The sequence below is a fragment of the Lepidochelys kempii genome, chromosome 8 (assembly GCF_965140265.1).
Source record: "Lepidochelys kempii isolate rLepKem1 chromosome 8, rLepKem1.hap2, whole genome shotgun sequence".
Lineage (NCBI taxonomy): Eukaryota > Metazoa > Chordata > Testudines > Cheloniidae > Lepidochelys > Lepidochelys kempii.
This window is the reverse complement of record NC_133263.1, coordinates 94292058-94311484: the sequence shown is the minus strand read 5'-3', so window position 1 is coordinate 94311484 and position 19427 is coordinate 94292058. Positions and strand designations below refer to the sequence as shown.

The 19427-nt window shown below is 46.8% G+C and overlaps 2 protein-coding genes across 7 annotated transcripts in view; one reads left to right on the top strand and one right to left on the bottom strand.

Annotated features, from left to right (window-relative positions):
* The first annotated feature begins 2061 nt into the window (after positions 1-2061).
* PRKAA2 (protein kinase AMP-activated catalytic subunit alpha 2) overlaps positions 2062-19427 on the top strand; it is a 35875-nt gene continuing 18509 nt past the window's right edge. For 2 of the 5 annotated variants that reach the window (XM_073357583.1, XM_073357587.1), the window contains exons 1-4: positions 2062-2165; positions 14423-14564; positions 17607-17700; positions 19216-19360. In XM_073357583.1, coding sequence (XP_073213684.1) covers positions 2072-2165; positions 14423-14564; positions 17607-17700; positions 19216-19360 — 475 coding nt within the window. In that variant the 5' untranslated portion in view covers positions 2062-2071. Of the gene's footprint in view, positions 2166-2455; positions 12023-12083; positions 13319-14422; positions 14565-17606; positions 17701-19215; positions 19361-19427 lie in introns of those variants that run through there. The other 3 variants (XM_073357585.1, XM_073357584.1, XM_073357586.1) reach the window with 3 other exon arrangements.
* The window catches only part of FYB2 (FYN binding protein 2), a 68685-nt gene continuing 67179 nt past the window's right edge, over positions 17922-19427 (bottom strand). For both annotated transcript variants that reach the window (XR_012160472.1, XR_012160473.1), the window contains one exon: positions 17922-18111. The gene's annotated coding sequence lies outside the window, so the exon portion shown is untranslated. The remainder of the gene's footprint in view (positions 18112-19427) is intronic.

The following is a 19427-nucleotide window of genomic DNA, read 5'->3' as shown; positions in this document are numbered from 1 at the left end:
AACTACAAGTTTAAGACTAGGCAATTGGTAACAAAGCAAGTAGTTTGCCGAAATACACACTGCCCCCTCCCCTCCCAGCATATCCCCCCAACCCCTCCCCCACACCTCCAGTCCTGGGCAGTCCAGGCTCGCCTTCCCTCCACAGACTGGCATCAAACCTTTGTGGCTTGGTACCACCTCCCCCGCCCCCCGGCTCAATGCCTTATCCTAGCCCTGCAGCCCCAGCACCCGTATCCCACTGTCGTCACCTAGCACCACTCTTCCCACCCACCCCCAGCTTGGCATCATGCAGTCTTCCTCTTCCACTCTGCGTCCCTTTCTTCCCCCAGCCTGGCACCATGATGCCGCCACCGGACACCTATCCCCACCCCCAGTGGCCTAGCCCCATGCCCTTCTCCTGGCCTGACACTGTGCGATCACCCCTTCGTCCACCTCCCCCAGTCTCCCCCCAGCTTAGCACTGCCCCACTCCCTTCCCCATCATCTTGGCACAGTGTTTCCACCCTCCATTTCACAGTGCTACCCCTTCCTCCCCAGCTTGAATCCCCCCTTCCAACTTGACCCGACGATGTCCCCGTTCCTTGCCTGTCCCTGTGCTGCCCCTGTCCTCTCCCCTACTCTGTCCTGGAATGTGCTGCCTCGGCTCCCAGTCTCACATCTATTTCCCACCCGTCTAGCACAGTACCAGGCCATACTGGGTCAGACCACAGGTCCATCGAGCCCCGTATCCTGTCTCCTGACAGCGCCCAATGCCAGGTGCCCCAGCGGGAATGAACAGAACAGGTAACCAACAAGTGATCCACCCCCTCGCCCATTCCCAGCGCCTGGCACACAGAGGTTAGGGACACCATGCTCCCCTTGACATTCCCCAATACTGACGCTGTGCACTCTGCCTCCCTCCCACCCCTGACACTGTGCCATCCCTCTCCCCTTCCCAAGCCTGGCAGCCACCCCTCAGCGTGGCACTCCCCCCTCCTCCCCCTGGGCACGCACCCTGCTAGCCTGACACTCAGACATTCCTATCCCTGCCCCCAAGCCTGGCACCCACCCCTCAGCCTGGCACCCACCCCTCCTCCCCCTGGGCACGCACCCTGCTAGCCTGACACTCAGACATTCCTATCCCTGCCCCCAAGCCTGGCACCCACCCCTCAGCCTGGCACCCACCCCTCCTCCCCCTGGGCACGCACCCTGCTAGCCTGACACTCAGACATTCCTATCCCTGCCCCCAAGCCTGGCACCCACCCCTCAGCCTGGCACCCACCCCTCCTCCCCCTGGGCACGTACCCTGCTAGCCTGACACTCAGACATTCCTATCCCTGCCCCCAAGCCTGGCACCCACCCCTCAGCCTGGCACCCACCCCTCCTCCCCCTGGGCACGTACCCTGCTAGCCTGACACTCAGACATTCCTATCCCTGCCCCCAAGCCTGGCACCCACCCCTCAGCCTGGCACCCACCCCTCCTCCCCCTGGGCACGTACCCTGCTAGCCTGACACTCAGACATTCCTATCCCTGCCCCCAAGCCTGGCACCCACCCCTCAGCCTGGCACCCACCCCTCCTCCCCCTGGGCACGTACCCTGCTAGCCTGACACTCAGACATTCCTATCCCTGCCCCCAAGCCTGGCACCCACCCCTCAGCCTGGCACCCACCCCTCCTCCCCCTGGGCACGCACCCTGCTAGCCTGACACTCAGACATTCCTATCCCTGCCCCCAAGCCTGGCACCCACCCCTCAGCCTGGCACCCACCCCTCCTCCCCCGGGCACGCACCCTGCAGCCTCCCTCCCTCCCTGACATTCTGCTATTCCTAGCCCCCCCCGCCGCCCCCCAGCCTTGCGCCCACTCTTCAGCGTGGCATTTACCCCTCCTCCCCCTCTGCATGCACCCTGCCTCCCTCCCGGCCAGCCCTTGCGCTATTCCCATCCCCCCAGCCTGGCACCACGCCACCCGGCCCCCTCCCCCGTGCCACCCCCCACGCCCGGGCTGGCATCGCCCTGCCCCGGGCCGCCCCGCTGCCCGCGCCCCCCCGCCCGGCCCTGCTGCATTGTGGTCCCTCCGGCAGCGCGCAGCGAAGATGGCTGAGAGGCAGAAGCACGACGGGCGGGTGAAGATCGGGCACTACGTGCTGGGGGACACCCTCGGCGTCGGCACCTTCGGCAAAGTCAAGAGCTGAGTATCGGGGCTGGGCGCGGCGGCCGCCGCCCGGGCAGGGGGCGCCGGGGAAACGGGATCGCCCGGCGCCGGGCTGGGAGCAGCCCTGGCTTCTGCTCCACGGGCTGGGCAGAGCCGGGCCCCCGCGCCCCCCCCAGCACGGCCCGCACCGGGCAGCCCCCGGCTCCCTTCCCCAGGGCACGCACCGGGCAGCCCCCGCGCCCCCCCAGCACGGCCCGCACCGGGCAGCCCCCGGCTCCCTTCCCCAGGGCACGCACCGGGCAGCCCCCGCGCCCCCCCCAGCACGGCCCGCACCGGGCAGCCCCCGGCTCCCTTCCCCCAGGGCCCGCACCGGGCAGCCCCCGGCTCCCTTCCCCAGGACACGCACCGGGCAGCCCCCGCGCCCCCCCAGCACGGCCCGCACCGGGCAGCCCCCGGCTCCCTTCCCCAGGGCACGCACCGGGCAGCCCCCACACCCCCCCAGCACGGCCCGCACCGGGCAGCCCCCGGCTCCCTTCCCCCAGGGCCCGCACCGGGCAGCCCCCCGGCTCCCTTCCCCAGGACACGCACCGGGCAGCCCCCGCGCCCCCCCAGCACGGCCCGCACCGGGCAGCCCCCGGCTCCCTTCCCCCAGGGCCCGCACCGGGCAGCCCCCCGGCTCCCTTCCCCAGGACACGCACCGGGCAGCCCCCCGGCTCCCTTCCCCCCAGGGCACGCACCGGGCAGCCCCCGGCTCCCTTCCCCCCAGGGCACGCACCGGGGAGCCCCCGGCTCCCTTCCCCCCAGGGCACGCACCGGGGAGCCCCCGGCTCCCTTCCCCCCAGGGCACGCACCGGGGAGCCCCCGGCTCCCTTCCCCCCAGGGCACGCACCGGGCAGCCCCCTCGCTCCCATCCCCCCAGGGCACACACCGGGCAGCCCCCTTGCTTCCTTTTCCAGGTCACGCACCAGGCAGCCCTCTCGCTCCCATCCCCCAGGGCACACACCGGGCAGCCCCTGGCTCCCTTCCCCCAGGGCACCAGCTGTGCAGCCCCCTCGCTCCCTTCCCCAGGGCACGCACTGGGCAGCCCCGTTGCTCTCTTCCCCAGGGCACGCACAGGCAGCCCCCTCGCTCCTTTCCCCAGGGCACGCACTGGGCAGCCCCGTTGCTCTCTTCCCCAGGGCATGCACCGGGCAGCCCCCTCGCTCCTTTCCCCAGGGCACGCACCGGGCAGTCCTCTGTGCATGCTCCATGCAGCCCCTGGCTCCCTTCCCCCAGGGCACCAGCCGTGCAGCCCCATCCCCTTGCCCCAGTGCGCGCCACCCCCCATTTCCTGCCCCGGCACAAGCACAGTGCAGTACCCCTCTTGCCACCAGTGTATACACCGTTCATCCCTCCAGTTCCCTCCACTGGCCTGCACCCTCCCTCTCATGGATGCACTGGGTGAAGTCCTGTCCACTCCCTCTCCTCTCGCCTATGCTCTCTCCCCTCATGTATGCCCCTTTCCTATGTCCAGTGCACCAGGTGAGGCCTGTCCAATCTGTAGGCATGTACTAGGTGAGTTCCTCTTCCCTGTGTCACCCTCACCACTCCAGTGCCTGTACTCCTTCCCTCCCTCCGCTGTGCAGCCTTTCTCTACCCATCATAAACCAGGCCAGGCGGGCAGCGTCTGGAATCCACTTCCTCTGTGCATGCCCGGTACCCTCGCCATAGCCACAGCAGGGGACAGGCTTTCTTGTGGTCGGTTACTACAGCCAGAGACCACAGTGACTGGGATTCCTGTGAAGGGAATCAGACCTGGCAACCGAGGCTGGAAATATTTGCCACGGGCATGTTCAGGCAGCAGCACAATGTCAAGCCACATAGGTAGCAGGCTGAGGCAGCCAGGCATGCTGCAGAGAATTGGCTTGTGAAGCAGGGCAGTGATTAAAGCTGAATGATACCCTCTCTGTTGTTCACCACACAAAAGAGCGTGGCTGTTAGGGTGACCAAATCTCCTGATTTCACAGGGACAGTCCCGATATTCGGGGCTTTTTCTTATATAGGTGCCTGTTACTCCCACCCCCTCCCAATTTTTCACACTTGCTCTCTGGTCACCCTAGTCCTAGTGGGTGTCAACTTGAAGAACTGAATGCTTCCCTCTTCACCTGGCATATGTCCTTCCTAAAGCTGGAGTGTCCCTGCTGCCTGTGGGGCTGGTGGAGAGTGGGGACGCAGGGTAATCCTAGAGAGAAGAGGGTAATTGGGTGTGGGCAGGAAGTTTCAGGGAGATTCAACCCCCGCTCTTCAATAACCACATGCAGCCGTTTCTAACCCTGACCTTTACATTCCTCCTTTGCCTGTGGGTAAGAATAGAGAGTGTTCAAACGTTCGTTCCTCAGTATGGAGGAGATTGGGACCGAAATGGTGACTGAAGGGACCTACCTGTCTTAGCATCTTTGCCCCTGTTGTGTGATATAGATCATCCTTGAGTTCCAGCTGTGTCACCACTGTAGAAGAAGTAGCAGGTGTCATGTTGGGGAATAGGAGCAAGAGCCAAAGATGATTTCATCTCCCTATCCCTAGACAGGGGCTTTGGGTTCAGAACTGTAGCAGAAGGGATGGGGGAGTCAGGGTTGATTTATTCATAGGGATTCCTACAGCAAAGGCTGATTGGTGATCAGTCAGAATTCACCTTGCCCTTTCAAGTCAGATACAAGCTTTCCCTCAGCGCTCTGAAAGACTTGTGAATAAAAGTACATGCACCTTCTTTTTCCCCCTATTAATTCCAACGTTAAGTTGAAGTTTGACTTTTCTCAGGTAACAGTGCCAAAGAAAAATACACAATTCATCTGCTCGCTAAGAAAAAAAAAAGTTCCTCTTCACTCAAAGCCTGGCAAAAGGGGGCCATTTAAATCGTTAAACCATTACTGTACACAATCCTGACTTTCATACACAGCCAGCAGGTTCCAAAAGACATGTGTAAATCAATGGAAACTATTGGGATTTAAGAACAGTTCTTTTCATGGAGTAGTGCCTTATACGTATAATTTTTCTCAGTATTTTGCCGAAAACACCATCCCCTTTTCTAGTGGGAGTTCGGTATATGCAAAGTGGATTTATGGTATCCAAACTGAGATTAAACTACGTGTGCTCTTTGTGTGCTAAATTATAGCAATTTTGATTTAATGGGCACTAAAGTAGCCTGTAATCATTATGTTCTAACAAGAAACATGAAGGAAATTAGATATATTATGAGCTATTGATTCAAGCATATATATATTTTGCATAATTATTTCCTATTCACTAAGAATATGAGATACGTAGTCATTTTACAACCATTTTTCAGGCTGATTTGTTTTTAATAACCCTAGTGATCTGGCACTCGCACTTTGCACAGTGCATTAGGGAAGTCACTGAAGAGTATGCTTTTGGGAGGCAAGAACAAAGATAAGAAAACATAAGGTACCACACAATAATTAAGAGGGGGGGAAAGTGTGGGGATTATCAAGGAGGAAAAAAAGAAGTGGTTTCTTGAAGATGATGGATGGTTTTAAGCAGGGACTGGATTTCGGTTAAAAGAGGAACAGGTAATAGGATCCAGCAAGAGATCCAGGATGGGATGGGTTGAGTGGCTAAAAGGAGTTGTGAGAAGTGTCAAAGACAACAGTGAGATTACAGGTCACAGGGTTTCGTTAGGTGTAGGCAAAATTATAGTGATTAATAATAGCAGTAAACATATTATGGCAGCGCCCAAGAGCCCCAGCCAAGATCACTGCCCCATTGTCCTGGGCACTGTGCAAACAGATCAGAGTCAAACCCTGTGCCAGAGGGCTGACAATGTAGAAGACAAATTAGCCACAAGTAGGGGATGGTGATATAACACACACGCAAATGATTATGATGAAGAATTGGGCAGCTGTGTTAGTTACATGTTTTATTGTTTTTCTTTATAATCGGGGGTGGAGGTAGGGGCAGGAGAGAGGAAGTTAATAGAAGGAAATGAGTTCTCTCACTGTCCCATCAGCTCTTGTGTTCCCGTGGTAGTACTTGCAGAAGCAGTTAAGTGCTTTGACTTTTACTGCATCAGAGAAACCCAGGTGCCTATGAAGTAAAGTTCATACAGAGTTTCTGTGGAGAGCTAGGACATTTGGGGACTTCAGCGTTCATTCAACTTTCATGACTGGTGCAACTTATCGCAAGAGAAATATTGTTTCTTTTCACAACTATTTTTTGCTCAAAATAGCTAAATCAGAAAGGGCCATTTTTTGAAACAGATTTGTTTACATCTCTTCCATGCGCGCCTTGCTAACCGCTTGAGATGCATGTTTGCCATACGCTGACAATAATGCAGTGTTCAATAGCAGAAGTAGGTACTTAAGAAGAGTAACACTATTAATTTTCTTTTGACTTGGCTTCTCTGAGGCTGCAGTCAGCACTGATGACTAGCCCGTGCAGTCATTGTCTTGTAAGAACTGGATGGCTGCTGCTTTTTCTCTCATTATCCTGGTCACTTCCACCACCAGACTAACCTACACTAGCCCAGGCCTTGATAGTCCCAGTGTCACTTCTGTTTGTGTTTGCAGAAATTGGCCGGAATACTCGTCACTAACAGGAAAGTGACTAAAGCCAATTTTAAACACAGCCCTCCCACCTTTCTCGTCTAGGGAATCGAGTGAGCAAATTATTTGGTTTTGTTTGTATTAACTTTCTGAGAAATTCCCCCTCTCTTCCCAATGGCTCATGGCAAATGTCAAGAGCTGAAAGCTCTACGGGGCTTGTGTCAGGCCACTGCAGTCAGGAGAAGACATCTATTGACTCGAATAGGCTTTGCATCAGGCCCTGAACGGGCGTAATAAAGTAAAGGGAGAAGTGCACTGAAAAATGGTGGTGATGCTGATAATCCAGGAGTGTTAGCATTTTTGGGTTCTCTGGGCCCCTCTCTTTAGGAGGAAAAACTACATCAAAAATCTCTGAGTCTCTCCTTTGTGGAGTGTGCCCACACCTTTCCCCCCAAAGGGAGGGCTTTGTGACCCCATGGAGGGGTACATCCTGCCAACCCCAAGGATCTGTGGGTCAAAGTAGCACTACCCCCCCAGGCCTAATGATTGTCTTCCCCTCCACGCACATAGTAAGGTCACCCCATTTCCAATGGCAGCCAATGCTACTATGAAGGTTTGCTGCCACTGACTGAATAGCCCACCCCACTACTGCTCACCTCACGCCTAACAGGGAGGGGAGGTACAGAGGCGAGTTCCAGCAACATTACTTCATGGAGGTTTCCCAGCAGACAACCACCAGGTACCAAAAGAGAATGTGCTACAATACCATCTGCTTCTCACTCTTCCCTTGTTTGTGGAGCCCCACATACGTGATGGTGCAGGGGGATTTCTGCAGTTCTCAAGGGAGTGTACATTGGAGCTGCTGCTCCTTCCATATCACATCACCCCTTCCAAGATATGCTCGTATTATCCCCCCTCCATCAGAATCAGAGGAGGAGAGAACCTTTTGTTTTGGGCTGTGTGTGAGCAAAGGACAGGAACCAATATCCCCCCTCACACAAGAACCTGGGGGAAATTAATTGCAGGATCTACATTTCTAAAACCTATTTCTAATATTAGTGTATGAAAAATTGTTCATGTACTGCGAGCAACAAGTTTCACACCTTCCACTACATGGAATCTAGAAATGTAAGGCTGGAGGGACCTCAAGAAGTCATCAAGTCCAGCCCCCTGCGCTGAGGCAGGACCAAGTAAACTTAGACTATCCCTGACAGGTGCTTCTTAAAAATCTCCAGTGATGGGGTTCCACAACCTCCTTTAGAACCTATTCCAGAGCTTAACTACCCTTATAGTTAGAAACTTTTTCCTAATATCTACCATAAATCTCCATTGCTGCAGATTAAGCAGATTAATACTTGACTAACTCCAGTGGATAGGGAGAACTGTCCTCTTTTTAACAGCCTCTGACAATTGATCACTATCCTCTTTATAACAGCTCTCAACAGCTGTTATCAGGGGCACCCTCATTCTTCTTTTCTCAAGACAAAACATGCCCAGGTTTTATAACCTTTCCTCAGAGATCAGGTTTCTAAACCTTTTATCGTTTTGGTTGCTCGCCTCTGGCCAGTCTCCAGTTTGTCCACATCTTTCCTAAGGAGTGGTGCCCAGGATTGACATGGTACTCCACCTGAGGCCTCCTCACCAGTGCCAGCTAGAGTGGGATAATTACCTGCCATGTCTTACATATGACATTCCTGTTAATACCACCCAGAATGATACAACCCTTTTTAGCAACTGCATCACATTGTTGACTCATATTCAAGTCGTGATCTACTGTAATCCTCAGATCCTTTTCAGCAGTACTGCCCCCTAGCCAGTTATGCCCCACTATGTAGAGGAACACAGACTCCTAACTAGACCCAGTAGCTTAAGATAAAATCATTAGAAAGAACAGAACACAAGCTAACAACTAAAGATCAAATGAAGGCTAGGCACAACAACCTACTAAACGGGGTGGAAAAGTGTGTTTACTCCAGTATGGAAAGATTCCTCTGGCTGGAAACAGCTACATTGGAAACCTGCTGTGTTTAAAAGGCAATTTATAGTCAGTCTTTTGTCTCTCAAGACATGCGTGTAGACTTAACAAGTCACTGGGGAGTGAAACAATAATAGCTCTGTATCTGATGCTTACTGTAAGCAAAAGATGGATTACAAAGCAGACTGTTATTTTTAATTATTGATGTGTTTGAACTTAAAAAAAAAAAAAACCCTGCAAAGATGCATGTTGTTTTTCAGGGATGGAAAGAAGATAAGCTACTCAGTAACATTATTTCTTTAAATACAGTCTTTCAGGCCTGGTCTATCCTTATGAGTGAGGATGGGAGTGATGTAAATACATGGTAGAATATAATATGTCATTTGTATATAAAGGATGGTGCTGAACCTAGGGATGAGATCTGGGTTTTGTTCCTGGCTGTGTCACTTGTGCATGACTGTGACCAAGCTACTTAACTGTGTTGTGCCTCAGTTTCCCCACCCAAAGCAGTTATTTCATTCTTACTGACCACAAGAGATGGGGCATGGTATCATTCTTTAATTTCGGAAAATGGTTTGAGATTCTCCAATAGAAGGTGCTTCTGTGGGCACAGGCAAAGTATTATTTATTATGCATCACACTGTTGAGGTGTGTGATTTGTAGGCCTTAAATGTGGGGTTTCTATTGTCCTACCAAATCATATGTCCTGTGGGCTTATTCATCCCTGATGCAAGGTCTATAGGTATTGATCTGATGTGCTCCATTCCGGCCCCCTTTCTCTCCTCTCCCTCTTCTCATTACACTATTAACCTGTACTCCATGTACATGTTACATTAACCCTGGCTGGAAGAGAGACCAACTTCCTTCCAGAACTATGCCACAAAGGGCCTGGGGAGAATTCTCCCAGGGCAGGGTCACCATAAGTGGCCATACACTGTCCCCCTCACAGATGTAGAAGGGGGGTTGCTTTAGCATAGCGTTTTCTAGAAATTCTGGGCTACAGAGCAGTCCATTAGCAGCATGGCATAGGGTGCTGTAGGAGCTGTAGCTCATGAAAGCTTATGCTCAATTAAATTTGTTAGTCTCTATGGTGCCACAAGTCCTCCTTTTCTTTCTGTGGATACAGACTAACATGGCTGCTACTCTGAAACCTTGGGAAGCTGTAATTTCCAGAATCCCAAGAGATGCAAAGGTGCATCCTAATACTGATGACTGGTATTTTCTACATACTGCACAATGAGAATGACCCTGTTTACCTCAGCCCATAGTTAAATCCCTGACTTGCATGTACAATACAAACTGTAGCATATTGCAGTTCATGCAAAACGGGGCTTTTATTTTCAAGGGTGGCCAAGTGTTTTATTTTTGGGACACTCTTATTGAGGAAAGAATCTCTGGCAGTGTTTATCTCTTCGCTAATAATAATGACCTCCTTCACCCAGAATGGTAACAGCCTTACTGCTCTGTCATTTTCATGCTCTGCTCCTGTCCGCACTCACACACTGCAGTGAGCTTCTAGTGATCTGCTTAAAGCCTTTAAAATGATATGCTGTTAATAAGTTAATGGCAGGGTTTTTACTCCCTGTCTTGTGCTTCAGAATATTATTCTGTGGCCTCCCTGATTACGAATGTCACCGTATCTTTGTGTTTATTGTAAACAAGTTTTCAGTGTAATCTAAAAAAAAAAAAAAATCAAAACCAAAACAAACGAAAACCCCACCTGTGCCCCACCTTTTTAATGTAGTATAAGAAACATTAACAGTTTTGTAACTGTATGTAATCCAACACTGTTAGATAGAAACAGCTGATTATGGCATACTTTAGAAAATACGTATTAGAGTGCATTAAGCAAATTCTCAAGTAGAAATAAATCAGCTTTTAAAAAATGTAGTGATCTTAATCTCTTAAAATATGTCAATGGTTTCATTGGTTTTCCCCGGTTTTAGATTAAATTTTGGATCTCTTTTCATACAGAGAACTCCTTAGATCTGTACTGATTAAGTATAGATTTATTTTAAAGACTTAAATAAAGTTGATTGCTATGGAAGATAGTAAAATAAGTGACATCAACGATAGGAAAGGCACCCACAGCATTTACTAAACGTATGGCAATTAAAGATATGTAGAATCAGGACAAAACTGAGAATTTTCAGTTCAAACGTAATCTCAGTGCTAAAATACAGCTGCGAGTGCGAGAGCTGGATATTTACCAAAAATTTTAGACAGAGAAGTAGATAGTTTTGAAAATAAATGTCTGCGAAAGATTCTGGGCATTGGCCGGAAAGACTTTGTTACAATGAAGAGTTCTGAGAAATCGCCAACTATCAGCTCATTCATTGCCACCAGAATCAGAAGGATACACTGGACATATCTGGGGCACGTACTCCAGCTACCAACACACAGATTCCCACATGAAGGTACTGGTGTAAGGAAACGAGGGCAGTCAAGAGAAATCTGAAGAAGACCTCTTAGAAACAGGGGGCAGAACAGGCCATCTCTGTGCCATAGAAGAGATAGAAGTAGCAGCAAATGACAGAGAGGAATGGAAGATACTAGTTTTTGCCATGTGTTCTAATATAGGCCTGGGAAGTATGTTATGTAATGGTAATTAACTATATGAAGCTAAAAGCAAAATATTAACCAATCCTGCAAAAACGTATACAGGTACTTACGTTTGCATGCTGTGAGTAACTATGGGATGACTTACATGTTGAAATTCTGGCCTCTTTGAAGTCTCAGTGTCAAAAACTCCTATTAACATCCGTTGAGCCAGAATTCCACCCACTCGATGTCAAGTTAAGCATGTGTAAGTCTTTGCAGGATCCTCACCATTTATAAAATTATGGCCAAAAAATGGCGTTAAAGGGTTTCAAGTTGTCAGCTGCAATATAAATGGTAATGCCGAAGGCATTATTGCTATGATATGCAAGGAGCTTCCTATAGATTTAACTTTGTTATAATTTTGCCTTCATACACGCAGAACACTTTGTGGCACAGGCTGTTCAATCATAAGGAATGGGTCTAATTCCGAGTTCTCTCACACCATTTTTAATCTGATGTGATTCCACTAACCTCAGTAGAATTACTCCCAGTTTACATCAGTGTAAGTGAGAGCAAAGTCAGTCCCAATGTGCTCAATAGGAGACAAACAGCATCAACACATTTCTCTCTAACCTGTATTTTTAAAGAATGTACTCAAGTTTGCAGCTGCAGCATCCCCCCTAAAATCAGGGCTTACTACAAGGCTTAAGGACTGATTTCCCACTGCAGTATTCAGGAGCCAAGAAACACAACTGTGGAAACTTCCATTGAATAAAGACTTCTGCAGAATTTGGCCTTTGCTGTTAGTTTGCACAGCGGGAGGATTGCATATAATTATGTAAGTGTGTAAAGTTCTATTTTTAAGACTAGGTTATTTGAGATTTACTCTACCCCTGTGTGACAATGAATATTCGTCCCCGTGATGTATGTATATCTATTTCTGATTAACCTAATCTTTACATGCTGTAAATCCTTGCAACTTAGCCTTGGATATGAGCTCCACAGAGACAGATTGCCCCTTCAGGGACATATTTTTTCAATATTTTTTGTTTAATTTGTTTTTAGCACTTGTGTGCTAAGACTCTATAGGGAAAGTAATCTACCCCAGACTACATAACGGTCTAGAACTTGTCATTATTCTTGATTATATCTTTGTGCTGAACTTAACCCTCGTTCAGAGGGCTAGTTTAAGACCTGTGCATCACGTAAGTCCCATTTAAGCCCTGTAAGTCCACTGAGAGCTTGTCTACACTTATTGGGGGAATTGACGAGCAGCGATCGATGCATCAGCGGTCAATTTAGCGGGTCTAGTGAAGACCCGCTAAATCTAGTGAAGAACTGCTAAATCAACCACAGATTGCTCTCCTGTCGACTCCTGTACTCCACTGGATCGAGAAGGGTAGGGGGAGTCGACGGGAGAGCGTCTCCTGTCAACACTGCATAATGTGGACCCCGTGGTAAGTAGGTCTAAGCTATGTCAATTTGAATTAGGCTATTCACCTAACTCAAATAGTGTAGCTTATATCGAATTTCCCCTGTAGTGTAGACAAGGCCTAAGTGGTACATAAGCCTTGTATTAATCAATTTCTCCCTTGAAGAACTGGAAGCCCTATGTAAAGGCAAGTCCCTTCCTGGCATCCTACTCCCTAGACCAGTGCTACTCAAAGTGTTGGTCTGCGGACCGAGCCACCGGCTGCCGGTCTGCGCGCACAAATTGGGGGGAAAAAAATTGCCGGTCCTCCACATCAGATAGCTTGAGAAGCACTGCCTTAGAGGACACTCTAACTAGAGCTGGTCTGGAATTTTTCAGCAAAACTGAGCGTCAGGCTCCCATGTGAGGGCCCTAACCACTAGGCTATTGTCTGTTCTTAGGGGAAGGCCGAGGGTCATAATATCTCACACTCACAGAAGATTTTAAAGGTCTACTTTTTGTTCTGATGCAGAATGAAAACAGATTTTTACATTACAATTTTTTTTACCAAATGGAATTATTTTCCAGACAGCCCACCGCTAGAGACCACAAGAAAATCCTGAGATTTCCACTAAGTGTTGATTAAGCTTTTGCAAAGATAGATGTCTGTGTAAGGCCTTCAAGACTGGACCCTTTGGTTATGGTGAAAACAGTTTGGGAGAGGTTGGTTGGAGTATTCATCAAGTCCATAGTATGGCATGTGAACATAACCTGTCATTCAGTCTAAATGCATTTTAGCAGCTAAGTATTTTCTAATTCTCACAAGAAGTAGTACATTAAGTGATGACAGAAGGAGGCTGGCTGGCTTAAACTGACAAAAGCTGGGAAATTTCACATTAAGTTAAAAACTCTGAGCCAGATTCTCCTCTCGTGTTACACCACTGTCACCCATGTAAGTGATATGGACCAGTACAACTCAGAGCAGAGTTTGGCTTGCTCTACTGAAGCGCTCGATAAGGCATGCTTGGAAAATCCCAGTATATGATTTATGCAGGGCTTTGTGGGCGAGAGAAAGTAGCTTTAGTTTCCAGAAGGCAGCATAGGAAGGATTAGAAATATGTGTAGTTAGGGGAAGTTTTGCAACATGATGGGAGAGACAGGGTTAACTCCACCCTTTCACCTCCCTAATGGTTTGACGTTCAGTGAGAACGAAGCTGCACTTTAAAATACATAACTAGTCAGAAACTACTTGCTTGTGGATCTCTGGGTAAAACATGTATAGACTTGTCATCCTTCAGTAAAGCTTGCAGGATTTTGAGCACTCTGTATAGAACTTCATAGATAATGCTCAATTCCATTCTCTCCATCCTGAGTGACGATGGGAGGACCTGCTTAGGAGTGAGTGGAAAAAGTGCCTCAGAAACAAGCTCTCTGACCACATAGTTTCCATGTCCATCAGAGCTATGGCCTCTGAAACTTTCTGTAAAGTGGTCAGCTGTGTCCACATTATAAATCCAGGCTTGGGGCCTGGACTGAGGTCACCAGACTCATTTCACACAGGGCCACTCGTCATCTTCAGATGGTAACAACGTGTTTTGGACTTGAATCACTAACCTAGAGGTGATATTCCTTTATTAGTCATCTGAGTCATGGAGTCCAAACACCAGTCCCCTGTGCAGGCCTGGTGGTTCCCAACTTTCAGACAGTTTACCCATCATGACCCTCCTTCCATTGTTCCCTCAGAACCCACCTATGTCAGTAAGCTAAATTACTCCTACAGGTCATTGCATCCTCTTTAGTGACATTCTAATGTTCTCTTTTCATTAGTTGGAGAACACCAGCTGACAGGACATAAAGTAGCCGTAAAAATTTTAAATAGACAGAAAATTCGGAGCTTGGATGTGGTTGGGAAAATCAAGAGAGAAATTCAAAACCTAAAACTCTTTCGGCACCCTCATATTATCAAACTGTAAGTACAATTGCTAGTGTTCTCTGTGTTCATATTGCATTTCAGTTCTATGTTGTGTCAGAGGGAATTCTCTTGAATGCATTTTTGTTTTACTAGCAAATTAAATTACACTTGCAGAAGATGGAAAAGACTGAAATGGTTAGTTTGCATTTTGAGAAGTGTATCGGGGAACAGAGCCAGCTAATTAATATTCTCTAAATAATTCATTCAAGACATTCTTTAGTTTTTTGCAAATAAGTTGACACATCTATTCATTATGGGCCTGTCCCATGCCCACTGAAATCAGCGATTTCAAAGGGCTTTGGATCAGGCTGCCTTTGTGCTGTTCCAGTCATGGACCTACCAAGTTATAAATTAAGGCCTTGATCCTACAAGTCTTATACACATGCTTCACTTTACTTGACTTCAGTGGAATGACTCCCAGTAATATACAAAGCTAAGCAGGTGTGCAGGTTTTTGCTGAGTTAGGGCCCAGTCTTGCGACATTGAAGTCAATAAGAGCAGAGTCAGAGCCTTAGAAAACTATACAGACCAGTTTTGCTGGGAAGTTTGGGGTATTATCTTGGCAATCCCATGCATAGTAAACTTTATTGAATCAAGTTCTACATACTTACACCTGTGTAAGCCCTGTTGTTTTTCAATGGAATGGCAATGGTGACTGAGAACTGAGGGCTACAAGGAACTACCATAGATGTCAATGGGAGTTAGTGTTCTCTCTTCTCTTTTGGCCTGATCCAGCAGTTAATGAGACTTTGAAGTTAATGTGACTTTTGTCTGTGTAATGACTACATGATCAGGCTCTCGAGGTGAAATCCTAGCCCCAAACCAATAGGAGTTCTCCATTAGTGGTCTGGATATCAGAAGACTAAAGTTACCATTTTCTGTTTATGATGTTGAAATTCAGGAAAGAGGTTCCAAAATTGACACTCTGAGGTATCCGAATTTAAGTTGCAAATAGGTAACTGCACTGCAGTAGTTTAGCGTTCTCAGATTAAAAATCCAGAAACCTCCAGGTTTAAATGCACAAATCAAGTTATTATAGTAGCCAGCCATTAAATACATTTGGCATGTCTATAAAATAAAGTGGTTGAATGGCTATTAGAAATATAATTTGTTGTTTAGAGCACTCTTGAAACTGGCATGTCATCTAGTGAGCCTTCCTCTTAGAGGGAAGGGGTCAAATTCTGCTTCCAGTTAATCCACCATAATTCTGAAGTTACTATTGACTTTAATGGAGTTACTCCACAGTATCATTAGCATCTTTGAGAACAGATTGGTACCATTTCATAAATCAGGTAGCAAAAAGTGCTTCTCAAAGAGCAATCTGGCACTCTGAGTCTCAACTGGTTCTCATATATGTCAAAGAGAACAAATTATGGCCTAAAAATTAAATCGCAGTTAACAACATCAATATGGTCTGGGCTAACTAATTGAATCATGAAATGGTATGTTAAAAGAAAATTAGGAAGTGAGAATGGATTACATTTACTTTCCATTTTATTTGATTTTTTTCCCTGTACACAGTAACGAATTATCAGAGACTTTGGTATACTGGATCTCAAACCACCTTAAAGTGTATTAACCCTTATTGATCTTTTGCGGGTTTTACTGAACACGATGTATTTACATGCAGTTTTAAGAAGACAGGAAGTTATTTGTTCACTTCTAGTGTAATGATACAGAACACAAATTCAACTATAAGCAGTGCAAACACAAAATCTGAGTACAAGAAAATGGTTGTGAACCTTAGCTGGTGTTGCTATAAATTTATGTAGCTTCACTGAAGTCAATAAAGTTATGCCAATTTACTCTAGCTGAGAAACTGGAGTGTAATAGGACAGATTCAAACTTTACCTGCCTATAGTACCTAGAGTTCTTTTCTCCTGCATCCGCAGTACAAGAGGGGATGGGGGGAGGGAAGGTTAATATTCCTTTTTTGCTTTTACAGCAATCTCTTAAAACATTGCTGTAAATCTTAGCCAAAATGGAAGTTTGAAAATCAGGTTAGTCCTAAGTGTGGTAAACTAATGTAGCAAAGATTTCAGAGGATTATGTAAAAGCTTAAGAAATAAAGAAGTGAATTTGTGAAACAGATGCTTTCAACAGACCATTGAAATTATATTGAGATTATATTTGTTTGCATCTTGAAATATAAGCAATTGCTTTTCATATATAGAAAGGTTTCAGAGTAACAGCCGTGTTAGTCTATATTCGCAAAAAGAAAAGGAGTACTTGTGGCACCTTAGAGACTAACCAATTTATTAGAGCATAAGCTTTCGTGAGCTACAGCTCACTTCATCAGATGCATATCGTGGAAACTGCAGCAGACTTTATATATACACAGAGAATATGAACCAATACCTCCTCCCACCCCACTGTCCTGCTGGTAATAGCTTATCTAAAGTGATCATCAGGTGGGCCATTTCCAGCACAAATCCAGGTTTTCTCACCCTCCACCCCCCCACACAAATTCACTCTCCTGCTGGTGATAGTCCATCCAAAGTGACAACTCTTTACACAATGTGCATGACAATCAAGTTGGGCTATTTCCTGCACAAATCCAGGTTTTCTCACATCCCCCCCACCCCCATACACACACAAACTCACTCTCCTGCTGGTAATAGCTCATCCAAACTGACCACTCTTCAAGTTTAAATCCAAGTTAAACCAGAACATCTGGGGGGGGGGGTAGGAAAAAACAAGAGGAAACAGGCTCCCTTGCATAATGACTTAGCCACTCCAAGTCTCTATTTAAGCCTAAATTAATAGTATCCAATTTGCAAATGAATTCCAATTCAGCAGTTTCTCACTGGAGTCTGGATTTGAAGTTTTTTTGTTTTAAGATAGTGACCTTCATGTCTGTGATTGCGTGACCAGAGAGATTGAAGTGTTCTCCGACTGGTTTATGAATGTTATAATTCTTGACACAAGATCAAAACAAATGTTTATTTTACAGAAGAAGTTATAATAGTAAACTGTTTAAAAATCTTGCTCTGTTGTTACTAATTAAGTCTTTCTAAATTCTCTCTTTTGTTTTTGAAGATACCAGGTCATCAGCACTCCAACGGATTTTTTCATGGTAATGGAATATGTATCTGGTGGCGAATTGTTTGATTACATCTGTAAGCATGGACGTGTAAGTGACTGTATATTGTCAAGATAAAGATTTGGGTGGGAAAAGGATGGTGCTGCAGAGTAAAATGGTTTTGCAAAATGGGATGCTTTTTAGCTAAATGGAACAAAAATAGTCCTATCCTGAATATCTTGCATTTGGCCTAGAATACAGTTGTATACATCTCTTTGCAACTACTCCATGTTGTGTTACAACATATAAACAAAAAATAAAAACAAGCCAGAAAAATAAGCCAATCAAATAATAAACCTACTGTTAAGTACAAGGAGAATCACTCGTAACTCCCTTACGGATGTCTTGGTAGGTTTCATACAGCCACCAGCCAGGAACAGCAGAACGTATAAGATGGACGAATAAAGGTCTCAGTTAGGATACCGGGAAAGTTCAGGCTACAGTGCTAATGTTCTTCTCTTCCTGTAGGGTCACAAAAGAAATGCATTTTGTACTAACCTATTTCGTATGAGGACACTGATAGGAGAAGTCATTTCCATTGGTCCTTACATTTATGAATACAATTCTGATTTACAGCATGATTTTTTTTTCTCAGTTTATAGAAAATACTTGATCTTTCTAAGTATTAAAGTTAGGCCCTTTCTGGACTTTGACATTTAGAAACGACATTTTTCGTGAAAGAACATTACAAACTGGTCAGTATAAATGACCAGAAACGCACTTTATTTGATCTAATTCCCCATTGCATTCTTCCTAATTATAGAATCATAGAGCTGCTCCATTTTTAACCTCTACAAAGCCACCTACTTCATTCCTCATGGCTGAATTTGTTCCCTGTAGAACATTGTGCAATGCTTTCTCAAGTCTAGATTAAAATCTCCTGTGATAGGACTGCTATTGGTTCCCTTGAGAGACTAGGCCACAGTTTAATAGATTTCACTATTAGGAAGGTCTTTGTCAGTGCTTAATTTGTAATGAAAGAGGTGTTGACGCTCAAAGCAATTTTTTTTTGCATTGACACAGCAAGCCCAGAGGTGCAGGGGCTATAAACTGCCAAGCCAAGATGTGCCGGGGCTCAGCCCTGACACAAATTAAACACAGGTCTTTGTGACAGCCAGTCTAAATTGAAAAGGAGTACTTGTGGCACCTTAGAGACTAACCAATTTATTTGAGCATGAGCTTTCGTGAGCTACAGCTCACTGGATGAAGTGAGCTGTAGCTCACGAAAGCTCATGCTCAAATAAATTGGTTAGTCTCTAAGGTGCCACAAGTACTCCTTTTCTTTTTGCGAATACAGACTAACACGGCTGTTACTCTGAAACCAGTCTAAATTGAGCTTTTCCTAATTTTGTCACACGGCTCCTAGTTATTAGCTTTATTTCAAAGCAGTAATGCAGTATAAAATGCAAGGGGAAAAATCTGCTTTATACATTTGTCTCAGTTTACAGTGTTTTTACTGTAATTTTATCTGTGCATCATAGAGCTTTTCAGCTCACGACGGAGCCAAAGGTGTTTTGCCAAGTGTCGTTTCAGAGAAAGGTTTAACCGTCTCCCGGTGTTTTGTAGGTGGAAGATGCGGAAGCTAGACGCCTTTTCCAGCAGATTCTCTCTGCAGTGGATTACTGTCACAGGCATATGGTTGTCCACAGAGACCTGAAACCAGAGAATGTGCTGCTGGATGCACACATGAATGCCAAGATAGCTGATTTTGGTATGTGACCCCAACAGCATTCCAGAAATGTAGCCAGCTACAAGCCACTTGCTGGAGTGTGTCAACA